At 46.8% G+C, this 22,502-nt stretch overlaps 1 protein-coding gene across 1 annotated transcript in view; it reads left to right on the forward strand.

Moving 5' to 3' along the window:
• UCK2 (uridine-cytidine kinase 2) overlaps positions 1-16,695 on the forward strand; it is a 51,425-nt gene extending 34,730 nt beyond the window's left edge. The window contains exons 4-7 of the mRNA XM_040359743.1: positions 2,580-2,722; positions 6,641-6,738; positions 13,471-13,519; positions 16,130-16,695. Of these exons, the coding sequence (XP_040215677.1) occupies positions 2,580-2,722; positions 6,641-6,738; positions 13,471-13,519; positions 16,130-16,272 (433 nt within the window). The 3' untranslated portion in view covers positions 16,273-16,695. The remainder of the gene's footprint in view (positions 1-2,579; positions 2,723-6,640; positions 6,739-13,470; positions 13,520-16,129) is intronic.
• Positions 16,696-22,502: the final 5,807 nt, after the last annotated feature.

Consider the following 22,502-nt stretch of genomic DNA (forward strand, 5'->3'; position numbering starts at 1 on the left):
TACGCCGACCAAGTGCATCTAGTAGCAGACGCTCTTTGGCGTCTACTGCTGAGACTACTTCATCCTGCTTTAGTCGCTGGCTTTAACAGCATGGCTATTGAAAGCCAGGTGCTAGGAGACCGGGGGCCTGTCAGATTCAGTGATTTTCTACCATGAGGGCTCGGAAGCTATCCGTCGCACTTGGAAGGCCTGCATATCAATTTGTGAGGAAATGGGGTGGAATTTGCATACTTATTAGGTTTCCAGAGTCCTGCTGTTCTTACAGCGGGGGGTGGACCAAAAGCTTGCCTTAAGTACGATCAAGGGGCAGATTTCTGCCTTGACTTTCTTTTTTTCAATGACCCCTGGCGGCTCACTCTCGTGAGTACATTTGTGCAGAAGGTTTGGCATGTGGCCCCTCCGGTCCGTCCTCTACTACCTCCATGGGACCTGAACCTGGTCCTCCTGTGCTTCAAAAACCACTGTTTGAAAACATTAGGGAGATTCCCTTGTTAACACTTTCTGAAAGTGGTCTGTTGTGTCAGACGGGTTTCTGTGCTGGCAGCCTTGTCATGCAAGGCCCCCTATCTGATCTTCCACAAGAATAAGGTGGTGCTGCGTCTGCAGTCTTTTTTTTGCCTTCCATCGCAATGAGGACATTGTACTTCCATCCTTGTGTCCACTGCCGTTGCTTCCTGAGAAGGCGGCGTTGCATTCCTTGGACGTTGTCCGAGCTGAGAGTAAACTTATCTGCTACTGCTCTGTTGCGGAGGTCAAACTCACTGAATGGAGGCTAATACCCAATTTGTCAAGATTAAGGCTGTGTGCATCCATGAGGTGCTTTCACACTAAAAAGCCTGAAAAGCTTTTGAAAACGTATTTCCATTAAAATCAATGAATGCTTTCACACTGGGGCAGTGCGCTGATGGAGTGGTGAAAAAACACCCCTCTCAATTGAAAGCTCTTCGAAATCGCTCAGTGTTTATACTGGCATTTTACAATCGCCTCAGTGTGAAAGAGGCCTGTGAAATACTGCGAGGATATAGTCTGGTCATATGAGACCAAAATTTTAACTCTTTAAATGCCATAATATGCATCATGTTTTGAAGGTCAAATGGCACTGCATATCACCCCCATACCAACAGTGAAGTTTGGTGGTGGCTGCATCATGGGGCTGTTTTTCAGCATATGGTACTGGCAAACTTCATTCTTCCTTCAAAATGACATTAATGGAAAAATTTAGCAAGACATTGGGGTAGATTCGCGGATCTTAAGATCCGCAAATCCTATCTGATTTACGATCCGCCGGCGCAAATTTAAGAGGCTAATGCAGTATTCAGAAAGCACTTACCTCCAAACTTGCGCCGGCGGATCGTAACTCCCCCGGCGGAATTCAAATTCCGCGGCTAGGGGGAGTGTACAATTTAAATCAGGCGCGCCCCCGCGCCGATTTAACTGCGCATGCGCCGCCGGCGAAATTTCCCAGTACGCATGCTCCAAATGACGTCGCTAGGACGTCATTGGTTTCGGCATGAACGTAAATTACGGCTATCCGTATTCGCGACCGACTTACGCAAACGACGTAAAAATTCAAAACTCGGCGCGGGAATGACGTCCATACTTAACATTGGCTGGGCCTCCTAATAGCAGGAGCAACGTTACGACGAAACCGACTTGCGCAAACGACGTAAAAAACGGGCGCACGTGCGTTTGTGAATCGGCGTAAGTATGCAATTTGCATACTCTACGCTGACAACTACGGGAGCGCCACCTATCGGCCAGCGTCAGAATTCACCCTAAGATACGACGGCGTAAGATTTATGCCAGTCGTATCTTAGGCTACAGTCGGCGTATCTAGCTTTCTGAATACAGAAAGTAGATACGCCGGCGCAACTTGGCAATTATGCGGCGTATCTATGGATACGCCGGCGTAATTGCTCTCTGAATCTACCCCACTCTTGGTAAAAAAAATCTGCTGCCATCTACCAGGATGATATAGATGAAATGAGGGTGGACATTTTCAGCAAGACCATGATCCCAAATATAAAGCCAAGGAAAATAAAGCTGCTAGAATGGCCTAGCTAATCACGTGACTTGAATCCAATAGAAAATCTGTGGAAAGAAATAAAGATTGGAGTTTCTAGAAGAGGCCCACAGAACCTTCAAGATTTGAGGACTGTGGAAGAATCGGCCAAAATCACACCTGAGCAAATGCATGTGACTAGTTTCTCCATACAGAAAGAGTCTTGAAGCTGTTCTTACCAACAAAGGATTTTGTACAAAGTGTTAAATTTCAGTTTGCGTGTTTAATGCTCCCCTCCCCCCCCATATTCCACTTTATTACACATCTCTTCACTTTTTCGTTTCTGAATTTTTGTTTTCTTTGTATGTATGGATTGCATGCGTTGGTACTGACATGTGGTGAAAATTTCATGACAATGGCACCTTTTTTTTAGAAATATAGATTGAGCACCTCACCATTTTGTCTAGGGGGGGAAAAATATTTTTACCCGCTGTATATCTATTTTTACAAAAAAATTTTTTTTTTTTGTTTAATGTATTTTTTTTTTTTTTTTTTTTTTTTTTTTTTGTTCCACAAGAAAAGAGGAGCCTATAACCATATACCCAGCTGATGTGGTGCTTTTTGAAGGTATATTGGCATTTTATGTTCAAGAAATCAGGGACATGTTCCGGATGAAATTGTTTGTGGACACAGATGCAGATACACGGCTATCACGAAGAGGTGAGCCTAATTGATTTTTATTTTTTTATTTTTTTTTTTATGCTCACTGGCATTCAACTACACATTTGTTGGCTCCATGCTATTAAACCCATCATGAAATGTCTTCTTAACCACTTCCAGCCCAAGGACATATGACGTGATTGACTTTCAGTGGGAATATCTGAATGATGCCTACAGGTATGATTCGGATATCCTTGTTTCCAGCCGGTGATTCTGTGCATCATAAGAACGATCATAGTGGCAATTCCCTCACTTAATCGTTCTTGCAGGCAACGGGAGTGGACAGTTCCCTCCCGCCACTATCCAGTGCTTTTTTCGGGCTCTCCCGTGCCATCGGGGACCTAGAGAAATAATTGTCCGAGGGTCATAGAGATGATCTCTATGGTCGTCATCTGGCAACGGAGGCCTGACATCACATCCTGGCCGATTGTAAACAAAGCTGTGATCGCTGCTGCTAAGCATGGGATCAGGCTTTTTTTTTTTTTTTTATTACCTTATGCTTTTCAGCATGGAGGAGAAATGTGGGGTCTTGTTGACCCCGTATCTTGCCCTAAAGTGGACCTGTCACGAACAATTCCTATTACAAGGGATGTTTACATTCCTTGTAATAGGAATAAAAGTGATGAGAAAAAAAAATGTGAAAGTGTGTCAAAAAAAAAAAGGGGGGGGGATAATTTTTTTAAAACACCTTTTTTGTCTCCATAAGTTTGCACTCAGAATTGAATGCAACCTTAAGTCCTGCCCACATATGAAAACGCCATTCAAACACATTTGAGGTATCACTGCATGCGTTGGAGTGCAAGCAACAATTCTAGCATTAGACCTCCATCTTTAAACTGGTAACCTGTAAAAAAAAAAGTTAAAGCGTCTCGTATGGAGATTTTTAAGTACCTAAGTTTGGCGCCATTCCATGAGTGTGCACAGTTTTAAAGCGTGACGTGTTGGGTATCTATTTACTCGGCGTAACATCTTTCACATACCAAAAAAAATTGGGCCAACTTTACTGTTTTTTTTTTTTTTTTTTTTTTTTTTTACTTTTGAAAAATTGTTGCGCAAATATAGTGCGAGCTAAAAAGTTGCAATGACTGCAATTTTTTTTTTTCCTAGGGTGTCTGCAAAAAAAAATTCTAATATTTGGAGGTTCTGAGTAATTTTCTAGCAAAAAAAATGAAAATCTCTATGGCCAGTGTCCTGGGCCGGCGGATCCCTTCACCGATAGGGGTGAGTCCCCTTCTCACCGCCCGTAAGAACGATCAAGCGGCTGAACAGCCGCTATGATCATTCTTATGGTGTAGGGAATAGTTGGCTCTAAAAGAAATCATCTGAATGATGCCTGTAGCTGCAGGCATCATTCAGATATCCACACTCAAAGTCAAGGATGTCACAAAACGGGCGGCGGGCGTGAAGCGGTTAAACTGTTAACCAAGCTGAAATGTTAAGCCATAGGAGGTTCAAATCTTGACTGGTTCATCAAGAAGCAGCTGAGATTCGAACCCTATATGGGCAGGCTGGATGTACCCAAGTTGATCGCTCAGCTTGAGTACAACCAGCCTGTCGGATTTTACTTCTGGTATAGCTGCTAGCAATAATCGCTGTTATCCCGGCAGAGATGGCACAAAACCATGTGCAGTTTAGGGCTTGCTACAAAAACCTGAAGCCTTGCCTGAGGGTTATTTCTGGTGTTGCATTATGCAATAAAAGGTGGATGCTTTCGACAGAGTGCAGCTATCTGGATTTTTTGGAGTTCCCCATGCATACAGTTCTATGGGCTGGGTTTGCACCTCTATTTAGAAATGGAGGATAGCAGCGGATATACCTTGAGAAGCGGCATATTGCTTACTACATTTAAGCTTTAAATTGAGTCTTGAATTTGGTGTGGAATGAAACCACTTGTGATGAGCTTTCCAGTGGTTCATGCCAACCAGGAAAATGCAGTACCCCATATCCAAGAAGCTTGTTATTGCATACAGAGGTTTCTAACTAATTGATGATTTAGCTGAGCCAAGGATGTGTTAATACAATCTATGCCACTTTGTCATTGCTTTGGTTGCTAATTTAACATTTGTGGTGGGACTGATGGGAATTAAGGGTGAGCAGGCAGTTCACTGCCAGGTGTAACTTTGTTATAAGGCTCTGTTCACACCTAGGCGTATATACGCCTGAAGTGCGACGCCGTAGCAGCCCCTAAGACGCTGGAGGGATGATTTTACATTGCCCTCTATGGAGATGGTTCACATCTCCACGCCGAACGCCATACGCCTGCCGCCTGAAAACAAGTCCCGGACCATTTTTTTTCAGGTGGCGTTCGGCATAGGAGATGTGGACCTGGGGGTAAGCTGCATTCACAATCGCGGCGTTTTTTAGCCGCAAATCGCGGTACAAAATGCTGCAATTTGTCGCCGCAATTCGCGGGACAAAACGCCGCGATTAGGTACGCCAAGGTGTGAACAGAGCCTAAGACTGCACACTTTACAGGTGAAACTCTGAAAAATTTGAATATCTTGCAAAATGCCACTTAAGGTGAAACTAATCTATCATTACATGTAAAGCAAGATAGTTCAAGCCGTGATTTGTCATAATTGTGATTATGGCTTACAGCTCATGAAAACCCCAAATCCACAATCTCAGAAACAAGGATTGTACATATAACAATATCGAACCTCTGAAATGTATAAGCATGCATATGTACTCGGTACTTGGTTTGGGCCCCTTTTTCAGCAATTGCTGCCTCAATGCGGCGTGGCATGGAAGCCATCGGCCTCTGTGGCACTGATGAGGTGTTATGGAAGACCAGGATGCTTCAATAGCAGCCTTCAGCTCTTCTCTATGGGGTTCAGGTCAGGCAAGTTTGCTGGCCAATCAAGCACAGTAATCCTACGGTCATTGAACCAGGTTTTGGTGCTTTTGGCAGTGTGGGCAGGTGCCAAGTCCTGTTGGAAAATTAAGTCAGCATTCCCATAGAGCTTGTCTGTGGAAGGAAGCATGAAGTGCTCCAAAATCTCCTGATAGACGGCTGTGGTGACCCTGGACTTAATGAAGCACAGCGGACCAACACCAGCAGATCACATGGCTTTCCAAATCAGACTGTGGAAACTTCACACTGGACTTCAAGCATCTTACAGTGTTTGCCTCTCCATTCTTCCTCCATACTCTGGGTCCTTGGTTTCCAAAAACGCAGAGGCACAAAAAAGCATTGATGTTCCATAGGAACCGATGGTAAAAAAAAAATTCCCTGCTTTTCTGCAAAATGCACCAAAAAACGCATTAGTGTGAATCGAGCCTAAGAGCATTAAAAGGCTCGGGAACCCTTTGCAGGTGTTTATTGCTTAATTAGCTGATTAGAGTGGGACACTTTGAGCCTAGAATATTGCACCTTTTCACAATATTCACATTTTCTGAGATTGTGGATGTGGGGTTTTCATAAGCTGTAAGCCATAATCATCACAATTATGACAAATCACGGCTTGAACTGTCTCGTATAGTTTCACCCTTTTAAGTTTCATTAGTGAAAAATGAAATTTTGCACGATATTTCCTTTTTTTTTTTTTCTGACTACTTTTCTGTTTGTAAATGTCTTGCAAAACTAGCAGGATTCAAGCCACAGCTGTGTGCAGTACCGCATTTGCCCTGAGGTGCGGAGGCGCCAGAGCAGTTTTGGAAATACTCAGTTTCCGAGTTCAGCCAAGTTGTGTGTGTGTGTGTGTGTGTGTGTGTGTGTGTGTGTGTTTTATATATATATATATATATATATATATATATATATATATATATATATATATATATATATATATATATATATATATATATATATATATATATATATATATATATATATATATATATATATATATATATATATATATATATATATATATATATATTTCTCGTTTTTATTTATTTTTCCCCTTCTCTTTGCAGTACTTAGAGACATCAATGATCGAGGTCGTGATCTGGAGCAGATTCTCTTGCAATATATCACTTTTGTAAAGCCAGCCTTTGAAGAATTCTGTTTGCCTGTAAGTAATTGTTGTTGAAGAAAAAGTGTGTGTGTGTGTGTGTGATATTAACAGTAAAACAAAATATTGTATCACTTTCGAAAATATGTCTAATATAAATGTATATAATGACCTAAATTATTGCCCACATGTGCCTAATTTTTCTTATCCTTGTTCTGCATTCATTGTGGGGGTGGTCACCTTTGGTAGGGGCAGGGTTTTGTTTCCTCATATCGGAGAAGCCAGCAAAAAACAGTGGGCAGCACAGTAGGGTAATTTCCAAATCCTGAGACTAGAAAACAAGGTCAACAATGCCACATACCATAGTTAACAACAATGAAGTGTGTTTGGGCACCCGTACCTTCCAACAAGCGCTCCCCCCCCCCCCCCCCCCCCCCCCATTCACAACAAAGGAGGTCCATTCTAATCCAGTAATATCTTTTCTCTAATTGTCCATGGATGGACACAGCTCCTTAAATCTTGATAAGTGGGTTATGTTCCCTGTTTACAGGAGAGGACTAGGCAGAAACATGTTAGATAATTTAAATTTTACACTAACAGAGTTGAACAGCCCCGCCTGGGGAGCGGTCCCTCCAGACATAACCCTCCTCACTGCAGCATGCAGCCTCAGTTTTGTTCTGCCTAGCAAAGGAGAAGGACGTATGGCTCCCTTTGGGCCCAGCGCCCTGAGGAGAAATTTTATTTTGTTTTACCTTTTTCTTGAAGAATCTTCTTTCAACTGTCGGCTGAGAGACAGACAGGCTGGATAATATAGATCCTTGTCTACTCAGTCCGACCAGCAAGCGTGGGCACACCTTTGCAAAGAGGCTGGGTCTGGCACGCCATACCCCATGGCTCCTGGGGTGGCCAGCGAGCTTTGCTCCGAGGTCCACATATGACTGGGGCCGACCGCTACCTCCATTGCGGTTGTAGTTCTGTCAGGAATGCGTCACCGAGTCCTCGCTCGGACGGGTAAGTACAGTCCCTCCCGCTTCGGTGGGTTGGACGGCTGGGCATTCCTGGGGTTCCGGGGTCTGCTTCAGACGCCGCACAGTTCCTTCACGGTTTTCCTCTCCACACGCTGTGTGCTGAGAGTGGTCGGCAGCGCTGGGCAGTCTCCTCCTGAGGTGAGTCCCCTGGGTACCCCTGGTCAGCGCAGCAAGTGGGAGCGTCAGGTTTTTTTTTTTTTTTTTTGTAAAGACAGGTGACTTGCATCTACTACATACACACTATGTACTGTAAATGTCAGTATCTAGTCCTTCCCCCAACATGCTGGTGGCAGCAGCAGGTGTTGGCACCTGGAATTCCCATAGAGACTTGGTTGTTAGCCCTGAACATTTTCGTGCCAGGGTGGGGGCGGACTGCGAACAGGCGGGGGTTAAAAGAGTGCCCCCCTTCCTCTGTTATCCCCTGGGGAATGCTCTGTTATGGAGCCACGTACCAGGTAACTGGGTCAGTGCAGGATAAGGCATTTATGGGTGCGCTTCTCACTGCTGTAAGGGACTCTCTTAAGCTGGATAGTGCAGCTGGGTTTCCGCTGAGGGCTCTGTCTTTTTGGGATCGCACAAATCGGACCGCTCTGTGTAGGTTCTCTCCTTCTGTTCCCCTTCTTTGATAATTTCTAAGATGCGGAATGAGAAAAGCCACTGAGGGCTTTTGTAGTCCCTCACCGCCTGGCGTTTCAGTGCCCCTTTGAGGAGAGCCCTTTCAGGAGGTGGGCTTCTTCTCCGGTGGTGAACCCACCGGTTGTCCATGTATAGGTGACCCTTATTGCGGGAGTCCCCGCTTGTATGGATCTGACTGTTAGAAGATCCAAAGTACTGGCCCTTGCCATGTTTACCATGCTGGGGTCTGACTTGCGGCCTATTGTGGCCACTGTTTTGGGGTCTCAGTCGCTCTCGGAGTGAGCATTTTGCACCAGACAGTGGAGGAGCACCGTTTCTCTCCCGAAGATATTAGGCTACCGGACCTGTTGGTCCAGGGCCTCATATAGGTCTGTGATGCTTCATTGAATGCTGCGCCCTTGTTATCCAGGGCTTCTGTTTCAGAGATGGTTTTATGCACACGGCGGTGTAGTGGTTAATCCCATTACTTGTCAGCAAGAGAGTCATTGATTTGTTTCCGGACACCGACACCAATCTGCCTGGAGTTTACATTGTTGCTCCCTGTGTCTGTGTGGGTTTCCTCCGGGTACTCCGGTTTCCTCCCACCCTCCAAAGACATGTGTGCATACACTTCCATAATATACATACACACTTTGTGTATGTATTATTAAAGGGCAACCCTCCCAGGCCGACAAGGGCTCAGCTGGGGGACTAATCCGTCCCTGGGCGATCATGCCGGCACCCAAATCCCGCCAATGTATGTAGCCTTCTCTCCCTGCTCCAGGTGGGGGGGGGGGGGCAGCTTACAGGTTCACAATTCAGTGAACCTCCCTACTCTGACCAGTGGGTCTGCGAGGTGGTCTCTTCGGAGTACTAGATAAGGTTTACTCCTCTCCACAGAACATAGTTCTTTCCTCGTGTCTTCCTTGTCGGTCTGCCTTGGGCAGTGTGGGATTTGCTAAGCTGTGGGGTAATTTTACCTTTCCTGCAGGACGGGAGGTTTGGGGCTTTCTATGGGCCCCCGGCCCTGAATACCTTTGAACATTGTGTAGTTCCGAAGGGACGCATACATGCATGTCCCGTTTTGCACATGTCACAGAATTTTCTGTAATTCGTGATGGGGGAGGGCTTCTGTCAGTCTGTGGCCCTCCCTTTTTGAGCTGGCGTCAGCCCCAAGGGTTTTCACCTAGGAGCTCGCAATTATCATAACTTTGTTTGGGACAGCGAGGCTTTGCCTCGTGGGCTACTTCATCAACCTTCTTCTGAGAACAGCTTCTGTCTCAGACCAAGTGGATGTGTTTATAGCCATTCAGACCCTCCGAAGTTTCGGGTGGGTGCTAAACATTTAGAGCCGGTCCTGGTTCCGACTCAACGGTGGAGTATCTAGGGTTGATCCGGACTCCTCGGTGGCGAAGGTCCTTCTTCCCCTGGAGAAATTGCAGACTCTTCAGTCTGCGGTGAAAGGTATTGGCATCACGCTATCTGTCTTTTCTCCGGTTCCACACTCTGGCTTTCCAGGGGAAATACTGTCCAGGTGGTAAACCTTTTCTTGTCTCTGAAATCATCAGATTCAGGTGCGCCACCTAGTCAGTCTTTCTGAGTTGGTGACTGAGATCCCCGACTCTTCGACCCGGGAAGTTGTTTCTTCCTTCCAGTGGTTGGTGTTTTTAAGACAGACGCAGTCCTCACGGGTTGTGGGGACACCTGGGGGGGGTCCAGATGGCCCTGAGTCGCTGGACTTGCGTGGACCTATGGTCACACCTCCCTGAATGTGTCCGCTCTCGTCTGATCTCGGTAGCTACCCAGGGTCGGGCTGGTTAGTACCTGGGTGGGAGGCCACCTGGGTGCTGTGGACCCTGTCTACCGTTCATTGTCCTACTATTTGGGTGATCAGGCTTTGATTCTACTCGTGTTCGAGGAGGTTGCAAGGTCGTCCGATCTGGATTCAGCCGACAACGTCAGGGCCGTGGCTTTGGTCTACCATCGGGTACACCGGCAGGCGGACTACTGGAGTCACCTGATGCTGGACCAGGGTGACTGTTTTTTGTGCTTGGGGGTGTTTCGGCTCCCTTGCAGGAAGTGAGTTTCACAGGGCAGGAGAGATGGCTCCTGGATCTCCTGGCCGCTCGTCTCCACCGCAGGGGTGGCCAGGTCTAGTGTAGTGCTCTGGTACTAACACGCAAGTCTCGCTGGTGGCCCTGTGGGGTCTGTATCGACGGCTTTATGCCGTTCCTCCATTGTTGCTTCCTCGGCTGCTCCACAGAGTGGAGGCTGAGGGGATCCCGATGTTTCTAATCGCTCCAGATTGGCCTCGGTATGCCGATTTCGGGCGCCTCATAGCGGAGGTACCCTGGCGGTCGCCAGGGCGAGAGGTCCTTCTGTCTCGAGGTCCCATACTTCCTCCTGTTGTACAGTCACTGACTTGCTCAACATGGCTGTTGGTAGCCAGACTTTAAGAGACCGGGGTCTGTCCGACTCGGTCATCTCAACCATGCTAAGGGCATGGTAGTCTTCCGGAAAGATCTACAGTCGGACTTGGCAGGCCTCTCTGATGCGAAGAGATGAAGTGACGTCCACGGACATACTCGGTGGCCAGGGTCCTGCTGTTTTTTTTTTTTTTTTTTTTTACAGCTTGGAGTGGATCTCAAATCGCTTAAGGCAGATTTCAGCCTTGGCTGTGTTCTTTTGGTGGCCTTTTTGGGGCCCGGTCCCTGGCAGGTACCTCTTTGTGCAGGGGGTTTGTCATATACTTTCCCCTCTTGGCCCATCTCTTCCCCCATGAGTTTTGACTCTGGTGCTCTCGGTTCTTCAGGAACCTTCCTTTTGGAAACCTCAGAGATTTTCTCTTGACACTATCTCAGAAGGTGGCCCTTTTCTTCTGTTAGAGGGGTCTCTGAGTTGGCGGGCTTGTCTTGCAAGCCACCATGCTTGATCCTCCATAAGGATTAGGTGGTGGTGCGCCCGTGACCTTCCCTTCTTCCGAAGGTGGTTTCAGCTTTTCGCCTGAAAGGACATTGTTCTTCCATCCCTATGCCCTCGGCCAGCGCATCCTATGGAGGTTGCTTTTCATACTTTAGGCGTGGTACGTGCTTTGCGGGTGTACCTGCCTGCTCAGTTTTAGAGATCTAAAAACGCTTTTGTGTCAGTGTCTGGCCCACAAAGGGCCTGGTGGTCTCGTTGACCACCCTGTGTCGGTGGATCTGACAGACGTCATACAGGCCTATGCTCTTAGGGGGCGGGCCCCCCTTTTCCGGTCGTGGCACTTTCGACCAGGGCACCTGGTACTTCCTGGGTTTTTCTGACATGCGTCGGTGTCACAGGTGTGCGGGGCGGCGACTTGGTCATCCGTTCACAGTTTTTCCAAAATTTACATGGTTGATGTGAGTGCATCTTCTGATGCTGCTTTCGGCCGCTAGCTTTTGCAACTGGCGACTGTTTAAAGTTGCACCTCCTCCGTTGAGGAGCTCTGCTTGTTTTGGGGTGAAGTTTAAAATTGGTTTTACTGATATATTTGCCACCCCTCGTTTTTGACACTGCTTGGGGACGTCCCACTTGTCAAGATTTAAGGAGCTGTGTCTGTCCATGGACAATGAAAGAAAATAGGATTTTTTGTACTCGCCGTAAAATCCTTTTCTGAGTCCATGGACGGACACAGCACCCACCCCTCCTTTTTTAGGTTTGTACTGCTTGTTACGAACTGAGGCTGCAGTGAGAAGGGTTATGTCTGAAGGGACCGCCCCCTGGGCGGGAATGTTCAACTCTGTTAATGTAACATCTATTTAATTATCTAACCTGTTTCTGCCTAGTCCTCTCCTGTAAACAGGGAACATAACCCACTTGTCAAGATTTAACTAGTTGCCCACCGTCGTTATACGTCATCACTTTAAAGATGAATATCTCGGTAACGGCAGCAGCTGCTGCCACAATCGAGATATTCATCTCTTCAGTGGGCGGTCCGGTACACGATAACGGCGGTCTCCGCGGCGGATTCGCCGCGAGATCGCCGTTATCGGTGGCGGGAGAGGGCCCCCCCTCCCGCCACTTTCCCGCGCCCTCCGCCGCTTACCGTAGCTATCGGTAGCGGCGATCGGGACCGTTCGGCTGGGGACGAGACTGAAGGAAAAATCTCCTTCACCCGTCCCCATAGCTCTGCTGGGCGGAAGGGACGTCAAAATGTCAGTCCCGCCCAGCGTCTTAAAGCAACATATTTTTTTTTTTTTTTTTTTTTTTTTGCATTTAAGCCTAAATATGAGATCTGAGGTCTTTTTGACCCCAGATCTCATATTTAAGAGGACCTGTCATGCTTTTTTTTTTTTTTTCTATTACAAGGGATGTTTACATTCCTTGTAATAGGAATAAAAGTGATCATTTTTTTTTTTTTTTTTTTCAGTGTTAAAAATTGTAAAATAAATAAAACTAAATGAAAAAAACAATTTTTTTTAAAGCGCCCCGTCGAGCTCGCGCGTAGAAGCGTGTAGCGCCCGCATATGAAAACGGTGTTCAAACCACACAAGTGAGGTATCGCCGCGATCGTTGGAGCGAGAGCAATAATTTTAGCCTTTGGCCTACTCTGTAACTCAAAAAATGCAACCTGTAGAATTTTTTTAAACATCGCCTATTGAGATTTTTATTGGTAAAAGTTTGACGCCATGCCACGAGGGGGCGCAATTTTTAAGCGTGACATGTTGGGTATCACTCGGCGTAGCATTATCTTTCACAATATATAAAAAAATTGGGCCAAATTTATTGTCATTTTTTAATTTAAAAAAGTGATTTTTTTCCAAAAAAAGTGCGCTTGTAAGACCACTGCGCAAATACGGTATGACAAAGTATTGCAATGACTGCCATTTTATTCTCTAGGGTGTTAAAAACCCCCAAACATATATATATTTTTTTTCTAAGTAATTTTCTAGCAAAAAAAAATGTTTTAGTCTCGTAAACACCGAATCTGAAAAACAGGCCCGGGGATAAAGTGGTTAAGGGGCTGTGTCCGTCCATGGACTCGGAGAAAAGGATTTTACGGGGAGTACAAAAAATCCTATTGTTTCACCTATGGTGCTTTTAAAAATGTGTGTGTGTGTGTGTGTGTCTTGGCTAATGCATATTTTGGCTGAAGGATTACTAAAGTGTTCTTTTTTTTTTTTTTTAGACCAAGAAATACGCAGATGTGATCATTCCTAGAGGTGCTGATAACCTGGGTAAGTGAATGTCATAACATGACACTAGATTTGCTTGATGTAAAAACATTTGTTCCCTTCCTTCATGTGCCACATCTATTACTCAAAGTCTCGGTCAGTAAGACATGTACATTTTTATTTTAAGAAACCTATGCTACTTAAAGTAAACCCTGTCAGTGTTTCTTGGACTTGCCGGTTCGCCCGAGAAACGATCTGGCAGTGCAGCCGGCTGCTCTTATAGGTGATCAGAGAGTTAACATTCGAGACGTTGGTAATATTTCTGATGAAGACTGCTCTAATATGTGCTGTCCCTAAGGTATCCTTATTCTCAGCGCAGCGTCTCGTCCAACTATTCATCATTCACTGCACTCCCTATAAGTTACATCTGTGACACGGAACACTTTTTTAATATTTTTGCTTTAAAAAAAAAAAAAAGTATATTTGACCCCCAGATCTCTCCAGAAAGAAGATCTGTCATCCTAATTTCTATTACAAGGGATATTGACATTCCTTGTTTATAGGAATAAAAGTGATTAATCCCTCCGTGCTCGTGCGCAGAAGCGAAAACATATGCAAGTCACGCACACAAATGTAGAGGGTATTTCAACCACACGTGAGGTATCTGCACAAGCATTGGAGCGAGAGCAATAATTCTAGCACCAGACCTCTAACTCTAAACTGGTAACCTGTAAAGGCTTTTAAAGCGTCGCCAATGGAGACATAAACACCGTAGTTTGTCACCATTCCATGAGCGTGCACAATTTTATATCTCTACCCAGAAATGCAATTTCTCTCCCTGCTCACCACTGCCACTCTCCATGCCGCTTCCCCCAAACTTTTGGGTGGAAGTAGTGGCGCACACTTCCTGTACCCTTCACAGGCACAATACAGCAGCAATGGTGCAGGCTCCAGCCATGGTCATTCAGTAGCTGGCGAAAGAAGCAGGGGTGCGATTTACAGCGATTCAGTGGCGCCATGAGCTTTTGTGGAGCAAAAAAAATGCATGCGCATTCCCAGACAGCTCTGCAGCAGAAAGGTGGCTCTTTGGGTCTCTTAAGAGGGTGATATTACCTGAAGGCTGGAGCGTGATATTACCTGAAGGCTGGAGCGTGGGGTGAAGGGGTTGGGGGGGGGTGTGGTTGCTTGGTATTTTCTACACTGAAAAAAAAAACGGCACCTACACCACACAGCCTATCTAGTTCGGTGTAATGGCACCTTAAGTAAGTTGTAAACTTCCCTGTGTAAGTTGTACCTAATAGGTAAGGCTTGCCTATAGGAACTGTAAACTCCTAAACGTACACCGTTTTTAGATATTTTCTGCACAGATTGGTCATTTTGGCGCATGCGTTGTGAAGGAACGGCCGTCAATGCGGTTTCTTCATGTGGGTGTGACGTCATGCGGCTTCAGCCAGTCAGAGCTGGAGTCTGTGGCCCTGGAAGGAAGACGGGCGAAGGTGGATGCGGCCTGCAGCGGGGATGATGTGGGCTTAGTTTTGCAGGCAAGTGTCACATAATGTGCTAGTATGTGATGCATACTAGCACGTTTTTGCCTTTTTACTTTGCAGGGAAGAAGGGGGGAAAAAAACAACCGGGGTGGGGGGGGGGGGGGGGTTTCTAAACAAGCGCCAGCCGTCTACTAACAAACACGATAGCAGGGTTATGGCTGATCTCTTCAGCCATAATGCCAGTAAACCACTTTCAGCCTGCAATGTGTATATAGATGTAGCCACCAGTTTTGACAGGCTGTGGTGCATGTTAAATTCACAAGCAAGACTGTTGGCATTCAGATGGAAGTGATCAGGCAGCTTTACAGCTGCCTGATCACTTTCACAGCCCTTCAGAAAAGGCACCCTAACCCCCTGCCCACTGGTTCCTAGGCTCTCACACCTATGGGCCCAGGACCAGTATGGTGGGTCTTTTTTTCTTTTCTTCTGTATACTTGCCCAAATGTGTGATGCCATTGTCGTGTGACATGAAAAGCTCAGCTCAGTTACAAGCATGACTCCCAGAGGCATGATGGGACTTGTAGTTTTGCAAACAACTGGAGGTCTGCTGGTTAGACACCTGTTTTTTATGCTGCCGCACATCTTAACTAACTTTTTTCTGCTGCCCCATGCGCTCTTCTGGCTTTTCCTTGTCCCCATAGCTCTGCTGGGTCCCCCCCCCCCTCCCATCAGCTGTTGCGGGGGATATGTCAATATGGTGCACGGGGAAGGGGCTGGTAAATGTCATTTACTGGCCCCTATCTTGTCATGAATGTTACCAATCACTGATTATTCATTTACAAACTGAAGCATAGTAAATAGTTTGCTTTAGTTTGATCTTCTACCTTGTGAGACATTGAGTTCTTTTTTGACCCTAGATATTTCACCAAAGCTCCCAAAGTAAAAATGATCAAATATTGTAAAAAATAATAATGTGGTGCAGCTACCAAGGTTGCCCTTGCGACTGCGCCCTGGCATCCTGCCACCAGGCTTGGGAAGAAGAGGGTTAGGGGCCCTTCATGGTTTCTTCTCATCTAGGCCCCCAAGGTTTTAGTTGCGCCTCCTGAAGTGTGCTGTGTCTTTTCGTTTTCTTTTGTCTTACTTTGATTATTAAAAAAATATATATTTATTTATTTTTCCTCAACAGTGGCTATTAACCTAATTGTTCAGCACATCCAAGATATCCTAAATGGTGGATTAACAAAGAGGCAGACTAATGGTTATGTGAACGGTTACACAAGCCAACGGAGTAGGCACCCCTCAGAATCCAGCAGCAGCCGACCTCACTAAAGTGCCCAGTGAATATGGAATCTCTATATACTCTACACCAATACAAAGTATTCCACTACAACCTGGAGAGACAAACAAGCTTACTTTTTGGAGGAAAATTGTTTCCTATTGGCTAAATGAGCTCTGGCCTTTACTTGCCAAGAAATTTAACCCGACTACTTCAAGAACAAAACCTGCTGGAATTTCCTGCTCAGTCAGACTTGAGAAGCCTTGGCCTAATACGATGCCTTTTTTTTTATTTTTATTTTTTTTAATTATTTTTTGCTTGCTTCTAATTTTGAATGGAGAAAGGGAAGGATGGACTTAATCTAAACTTGAACAACCAAACTGACTACTGATGGAAAATAAAGATGTCCATAACCTACCCTGAGATCCCATTAAATCTAGATTTGTCTGTAATGTGAAATCATGCAGTTATTTTGCCACAAGTATTTTCAAAACTTTGCCAATTTGAGTGTTATTTCTAGGGGCAAGATTGGTTAAATGGGCAGTAATTAAGACGGTGTCACTACCCCACAAGGTAGGTGTGTGATCCCCTTATAATTAAAGGCCGCTCCCTTTTTTCTCTTCTAGATGTTAAACATCTGACTTAGTAAGGTGGAATGGCAGGGCATCACCACTTAGAATGGTAAATTTGCCTTTTTCCAGTGCCAAAAGCATGATTGTGGGTTTCATGTTGCTCATGGGAGATCTTCATATTTGCATTGTTTAACGTTGGCAAAGTATTTATTTTATTTTATACCCTGTTGCCACTTTTTTTTTTTCTCTACTGTACTGTATTGTTCCCTTTCTAAATAATGATTTAATAAAAAGCTGTTATGAACAGCAAAGACATAAAAAAAAAAGATGTTGTCCTACTGAATGTTATGTTGCCAGTTAAGTTAAATGATTTTTTAGCATAAACAAAAATTGACCGTTGCCTTTTTGATTTGTTTAGGATTGAATGTGTTTTTACCCATGAATGCATCCTTTTTGCACTATATACAGTTGGATAGATGGATATCTATCTTATTTTTGGCTCTTTATGCTACAAGAATTTTTAAAACTAAGAAATCCAAATGCTTAAATTCAAGGGGTTGAACATATCAAGAATACATTTAAGTAACTGCAACCATTTTTATATTAAGTCGCCTCTTTTTCAGGGGCTCAAATAGAATTGGCTATAATCACAAATGTTAATTTTTTTTTTTTTCTGTTACGAATCCTTTACTGGCAATGACTGCCTTAAAGGGGTTGTAAAGGTACAATTTTTTTTTTTACTTCTCCTAAATGGCTTTCTTTACCTTAATGCAGTCCTCCTTCACTTACTTCCATCCTTCAATTTTGCTTTTAAACACTTAAGACCCGGACCATAATGCAGGTTAAGGACCTTGCCCCTTTTTGTGATTCGGCACTGCATCGCTTTAACTGACAATTGCGTGGTCATGTGACGTGGCCCCCAAACAAAATTGGCGTCTTTTTTTTTTTTTCTCTTCCGTTCATGGACTGACACAGCAGCAATTGACCTTGGGGTATTCTATCCTTCCTTCCAGGAGAGACTAGGCAGAAAAAAAACAGCACTTCAAGTGTTAAAACACTTTTCAGTACAGCTCCTCCCAGGGGGCGTGGTCCCCCGGGTATAACCCACTCTTGACTCAGCAGCTCCAGTTTTTTTTCTGTCTAGCGTCAGGAGTAGACATGGCCTTCTGCAGTCCATGTACTCTGGAATTTTTTTGCGATTTAATTTTTTTAATTTTAATTTTTGTTTTGTGCCTGAATTTTCGAATTCTGAGATTCTACTATCAACTGCCGACTGGGTAACGGGCTGGATCTCGATCCTTGTAGTCCCCCCCCCCCCCCCCCATGCTCGGCCATCGCGCGTGTGCTGGCCCTCAGCTCTGGGTCGTCCACGACATGCCCTGTTGCTCCAGGGGTGGCCGGGGAACTACATGTTCCAGGGCACACATATGACCGGTCTCTATGGCTTTGACACAGTGCTAAACGGCATGGCTGTCGGCCAGACACAGACGTTGGTTCTGTCCGGAATGCCTCCAGCCGGTGGTTGCAGGATGGGTAAGTAGTGGCCCCTTGCCCTGGCAAGGTGATATGGCTGGTGCTTCCCTGGGGAGGTCGAATAAGGGTCTGCCCTGCTTTCATCTCTCACTTCCTCTCCCTCCTTCCCCATGCTGGGTGGCGGCTGGGTCTGCCTGTGGCTCTCACCAGGGGGGCTGTGCTGCTGTGTGGTGCTATTAATTTTTTTGTAGTGCCTTTCCTTTTTCACCATTAAAGGCTTACTTTTTTAAGATTCGTTGGTGTGCGGCTGTCCATACCCTGCCTTCAAGTTTTTGCCTCATGCATTGCAGGCACCCACCTGTTTCTGAGTGGACATTGATTGCTCAGGTGTGCTCACCTGGAGCAGCAGCTTCTCCCTTCCTATTCATTTGTTGTACTGGAGTTGCTGTGTGTGCTGGGCTGTTTTCTGCTGTGTCACTGTTGCTTTAAACACGTGTATGGCCGCCATTTTGCAGCCCGCGAATTGCTTCTTGAGGGACGGCGCAGAGTGGACAGCGCTTCAGCAGCACTACAGCCTGGCCGGGTGGTGAGTTACCTGGGGGTCCCCTGCTCTGTTTTGAGGCCGGGAGGGTAACCTGTGGGTCTCTGCCTTGCAGTACTAGGGCGGCATAGCGGTGGGTCAACATAGAGTCTGAACAGAGGCTTCTACCCAAACCATGCCTGAGTTAACCCTTAGTGCCCCTGCGGTCTCTGTTGAGCCCATACGGCAGTCCCTTAGGCGTTTATCGGCAGGATTGAAGTGACAAGCGGCCAGAAGGGGGGTAAAAACCCCCTCCCTGCGCCTCGGGACGGCTCTGACACGGAACCAAACCCTGCTGCTGGCTCTGGTTCTGTCATGTCAGATGTTGCAGGCTTAGCCCACACGGTCAGTGAGGATGACTCTGCTTTTGTTGGAGCTTTTATCACTGCGGTGCGGGATACTCAAACTTGAGGACGGCGGAGACATCAGACGCCGGTCCCTTTTGGGTTCTGCACACTGCCCTGCACCGCCAAAGTGTTCCCTTGTGTTCCTTACCTGGACAATATATTATACAAGGAATGGGATCTGCTGCAGAAAGTTTTTGATGTACCAAAATACTTTGCGGTCCGTTATCCTCTTGAGGAAGACTAAAAAAAAAAAAAGTCCTCCGTCAGCAGACCCCCCCCCTGTGTCCAGACTGAACAAGTCTACCACGTTGCCTGTGGAAGGGGCTCCCGCCTTTATGGACCCCGCACATAGGAGAGCTGAGGCTGTGGCCCGCTACATGTTCACAGTAGTGGGGTCGGCAGTGAGACCGGAGTTTTGGCCGGAGCTCTAGTGTCAGACAATTACCGAGCGGGCAAAGTCTCTGCTGCAGGAGCTGGAGGCACATAATGCTCCTGAGCTCTGTGTGCGCTCATCTTGTTCTCCAGGGCCTCCGCGGTGGTACTGTGCCACCTTGTGTGGCTAAAGTGTTGGTCTGTGGACCAAACCTCTAAAAGGTCCTTAGGAGGACTTACCCTTGAAGGGTGTACGGCCTTTGCAAGAGAATTCTGGGTCCCATGGTAGCCTCTTTCGAAGCGGTTCCGTATGCCCAATTCCACACCCGAGTGTTACAGACATTCTGTCACGTTGGGACAAGCTCCCTTCGTCTCTGGATTACCAGATTTGGGTGAAGTCGCCTGGTCAGGTCCTCCCTAGTGTGGTGGCTGACATCTCCGGTACTTCGGACCGGGAAATTATTTTTTGCCGGACAGTGGTCACGACGGATGCCAGCCTCTCCGGCTGGGGGCGTTCTGGAGTGTCCAGTCAGCCCAGGGCGCTGGAAACAGGTACCGTCTGCCAGTCAATGTCCTGGAGCTCCGGGCTATCAGGCTGAGTCTCCCCAAGTGGTTTCTGGGTCTGCAGGGCCCAGAAAACGCCACGGACGTGACGTATGTCTACCATCAAGGGGGCACGCGGAGCTCGGCCGCTGTGGTAAAGGTTGCATACATCCTCCGGTGAGCCACAAGGTATGCTCTGGCGGCCGTGTACATTCCGGGGGTGCAGAGTTGGCAAGCCGACTACCTAAGTCGCCAAACACTGGACCAGGGAGAATGGTCGTTGCACCAGGAAGTGTTTTCAGAGTTGTGCCAAAAATGGGGCACGCCAGGCGTGGACCTTCGGGCGTCCCGTCTCAATCGGAAGGTGTCGCGTTTCGTGGCCAGGTCAAGAGACCCTTGGGCGGACATGTTGGTGGCACCGTGGGGGTCACTATCGCCTAAATCTACGCTTGCCCTCCTCTAAAGCTTCTCCCTAACCTGTTGCGCAGAGTGAAAACGGAGGGGATGCCAACAATCCTGGTCGCTCTGGATTGGCCACGCCTTTCCTGGTACGCGGACCTGGTGCGTCTGGTGGCAGACGTCCCTTGGATTCTACCCTTGAGAGTAGATCTTCTGTCGCAGGGTCCTTTTTTTATTTTTTTTTATTTTTTTTATTTTTTTTTCTCCCCCCCCCCCCCCCCCCCCACTCTGCTTTACAGTCTCTGGCTTTAACGGCATGGCTGTTGGGAGCCAGGAGCTGGAGGTCCGTCGGACTCTGTGATCTCTACTTGCACGAAAGTCTACTTCACGTAGGATTTGCCATCGTACGTGGAAGGCCTACATCTTTTCGTGTGCAGAGATGAAAGGACACCCCGCACATATGTGCTGTCCCAGATGCTGCTGTTCCTACAGCGGGGAGTGGGTCAAGCTCTTGCCTTAAGTACGGTTATGGGTCAGATGTCGGCCTTGGCTGTTTATTTTCAGCGACCGTTGGCGAAGCACTCCCTGGTGCGTACGTTTGTACAGGGGGTCAGGCTTGTGACCTTCCTGTGTGTCCGCCACTGCCTCTGTAGGACTTGAATTCGGTCCTCTCGGTGCTTCAACAGGGCTCCGTTTGAGGACATTCGGGAGATTCCTTTCTCTGTCCCAGAGGGTGGTCTTTCTTGGTAGCCATTTCTGCTCCCAAATGTCCCCCAAGAATGTGCCCATGGGCCAGTTCCAATACCATCTTGCAGTACGGTTTAGGCACTACCAGTTGCTCAATGGTGTCCTCTGTGACACTTGATATAACAGGTCCCTTTCAATAATGAAGTAAGGGAGGGCAACCCTCTCGTCAGGGTTAACTAACTCCCCATCTATCTTCACTACATTCTCCTGGGCTCTTAGCAATGTGGGTTCCCTCAATTGCTGAGTGATAACATTTTCTCTGTGCACCTCGAGGTCATCAAACCCTATCGGCCGCTGTTCCTCTTCTTCTAAGGTAGCCGGCTCCTCCCTAGGGACAGGTGTTTCCCCTGCTAAGACTCAGAACGGAAACTCGGGAGAATCCTCACAGTTGGAGGATTCTGCAGTAGATGGTTCAGGCTCAGAAGAACCACTTACTGGGGAATCTGGGCATTCCCAGAACTTTGGGAAATCCCTTCCCACAATGGCGTCATGTGGCAGTCAAGGAAATGGACCCACTTGGTGACATAAGTTACTGAGGGAGGTTTCAAAGGAAACCGTAGTCACCGGATATTCTCGAGTGTCCCCATGTACACAAACTACAGCCATTTTCCTAGAATGTAAGGTTTTTCCCACCACTAGATCACTTTTCACTAAGGTGACCAGGCTACCTGAATCCAACAATACCACAACATCTTTACCATCTAAGCACATTCTACATAAAGGTTTCTCATTCCCCTTTACTGCAGTGCATGTGGTTGCAAAAAGGGACTGTCGTCTCTCTGTCAGAAAGTCTTACTGCATGGGTTCATCAACCGCTGCTACATGTCCCTCTTCCCGGCAACGGTAACAAATCAACCTTCTGGTCCTCTCTTGTGGGATGGGTCTTCCAGGCCGCTCTCGCCAACCACTAGCGGTGGTCCCGATAATACCTCTAGTTGTTCTTTGGTCCCTCTCTCCACCCCCATCCCTTGGGGCCACTAGTCCAGCCCACTGTTCTTTAGGCCATCTCTCTTTTTCCGCTGTTCTCTCAAACGTGGTCAAACATCTCAGGGTCATCATCTGCAGTCATCTTTGGCAATAAGTGGCTTACCCGAAAAGTCAGTATGTTACTGGCCTGACTCCCAACCTCGGCCTGCTGTCTCTGAAGCTGTTTCACAATGGCCTCCATTTGCTGCTGGTGTCTCTGTTCCAAGCCTGCAATGCTCTCTTGGTGAGCTTGTTGTTGAGCTGCAAACCTGCATTTGTCTGCT

Source organism: Rana temporaria, chromosome 7 (genome assembly GCF_905171775.1).
Source record: "Rana temporaria chromosome 7, aRanTem1.1, whole genome shotgun sequence".
NCBI classification, from domain to species: Eukaryota; Metazoa; Chordata; class Amphibia; order Anura; family Ranidae; genus Rana; species Rana temporaria.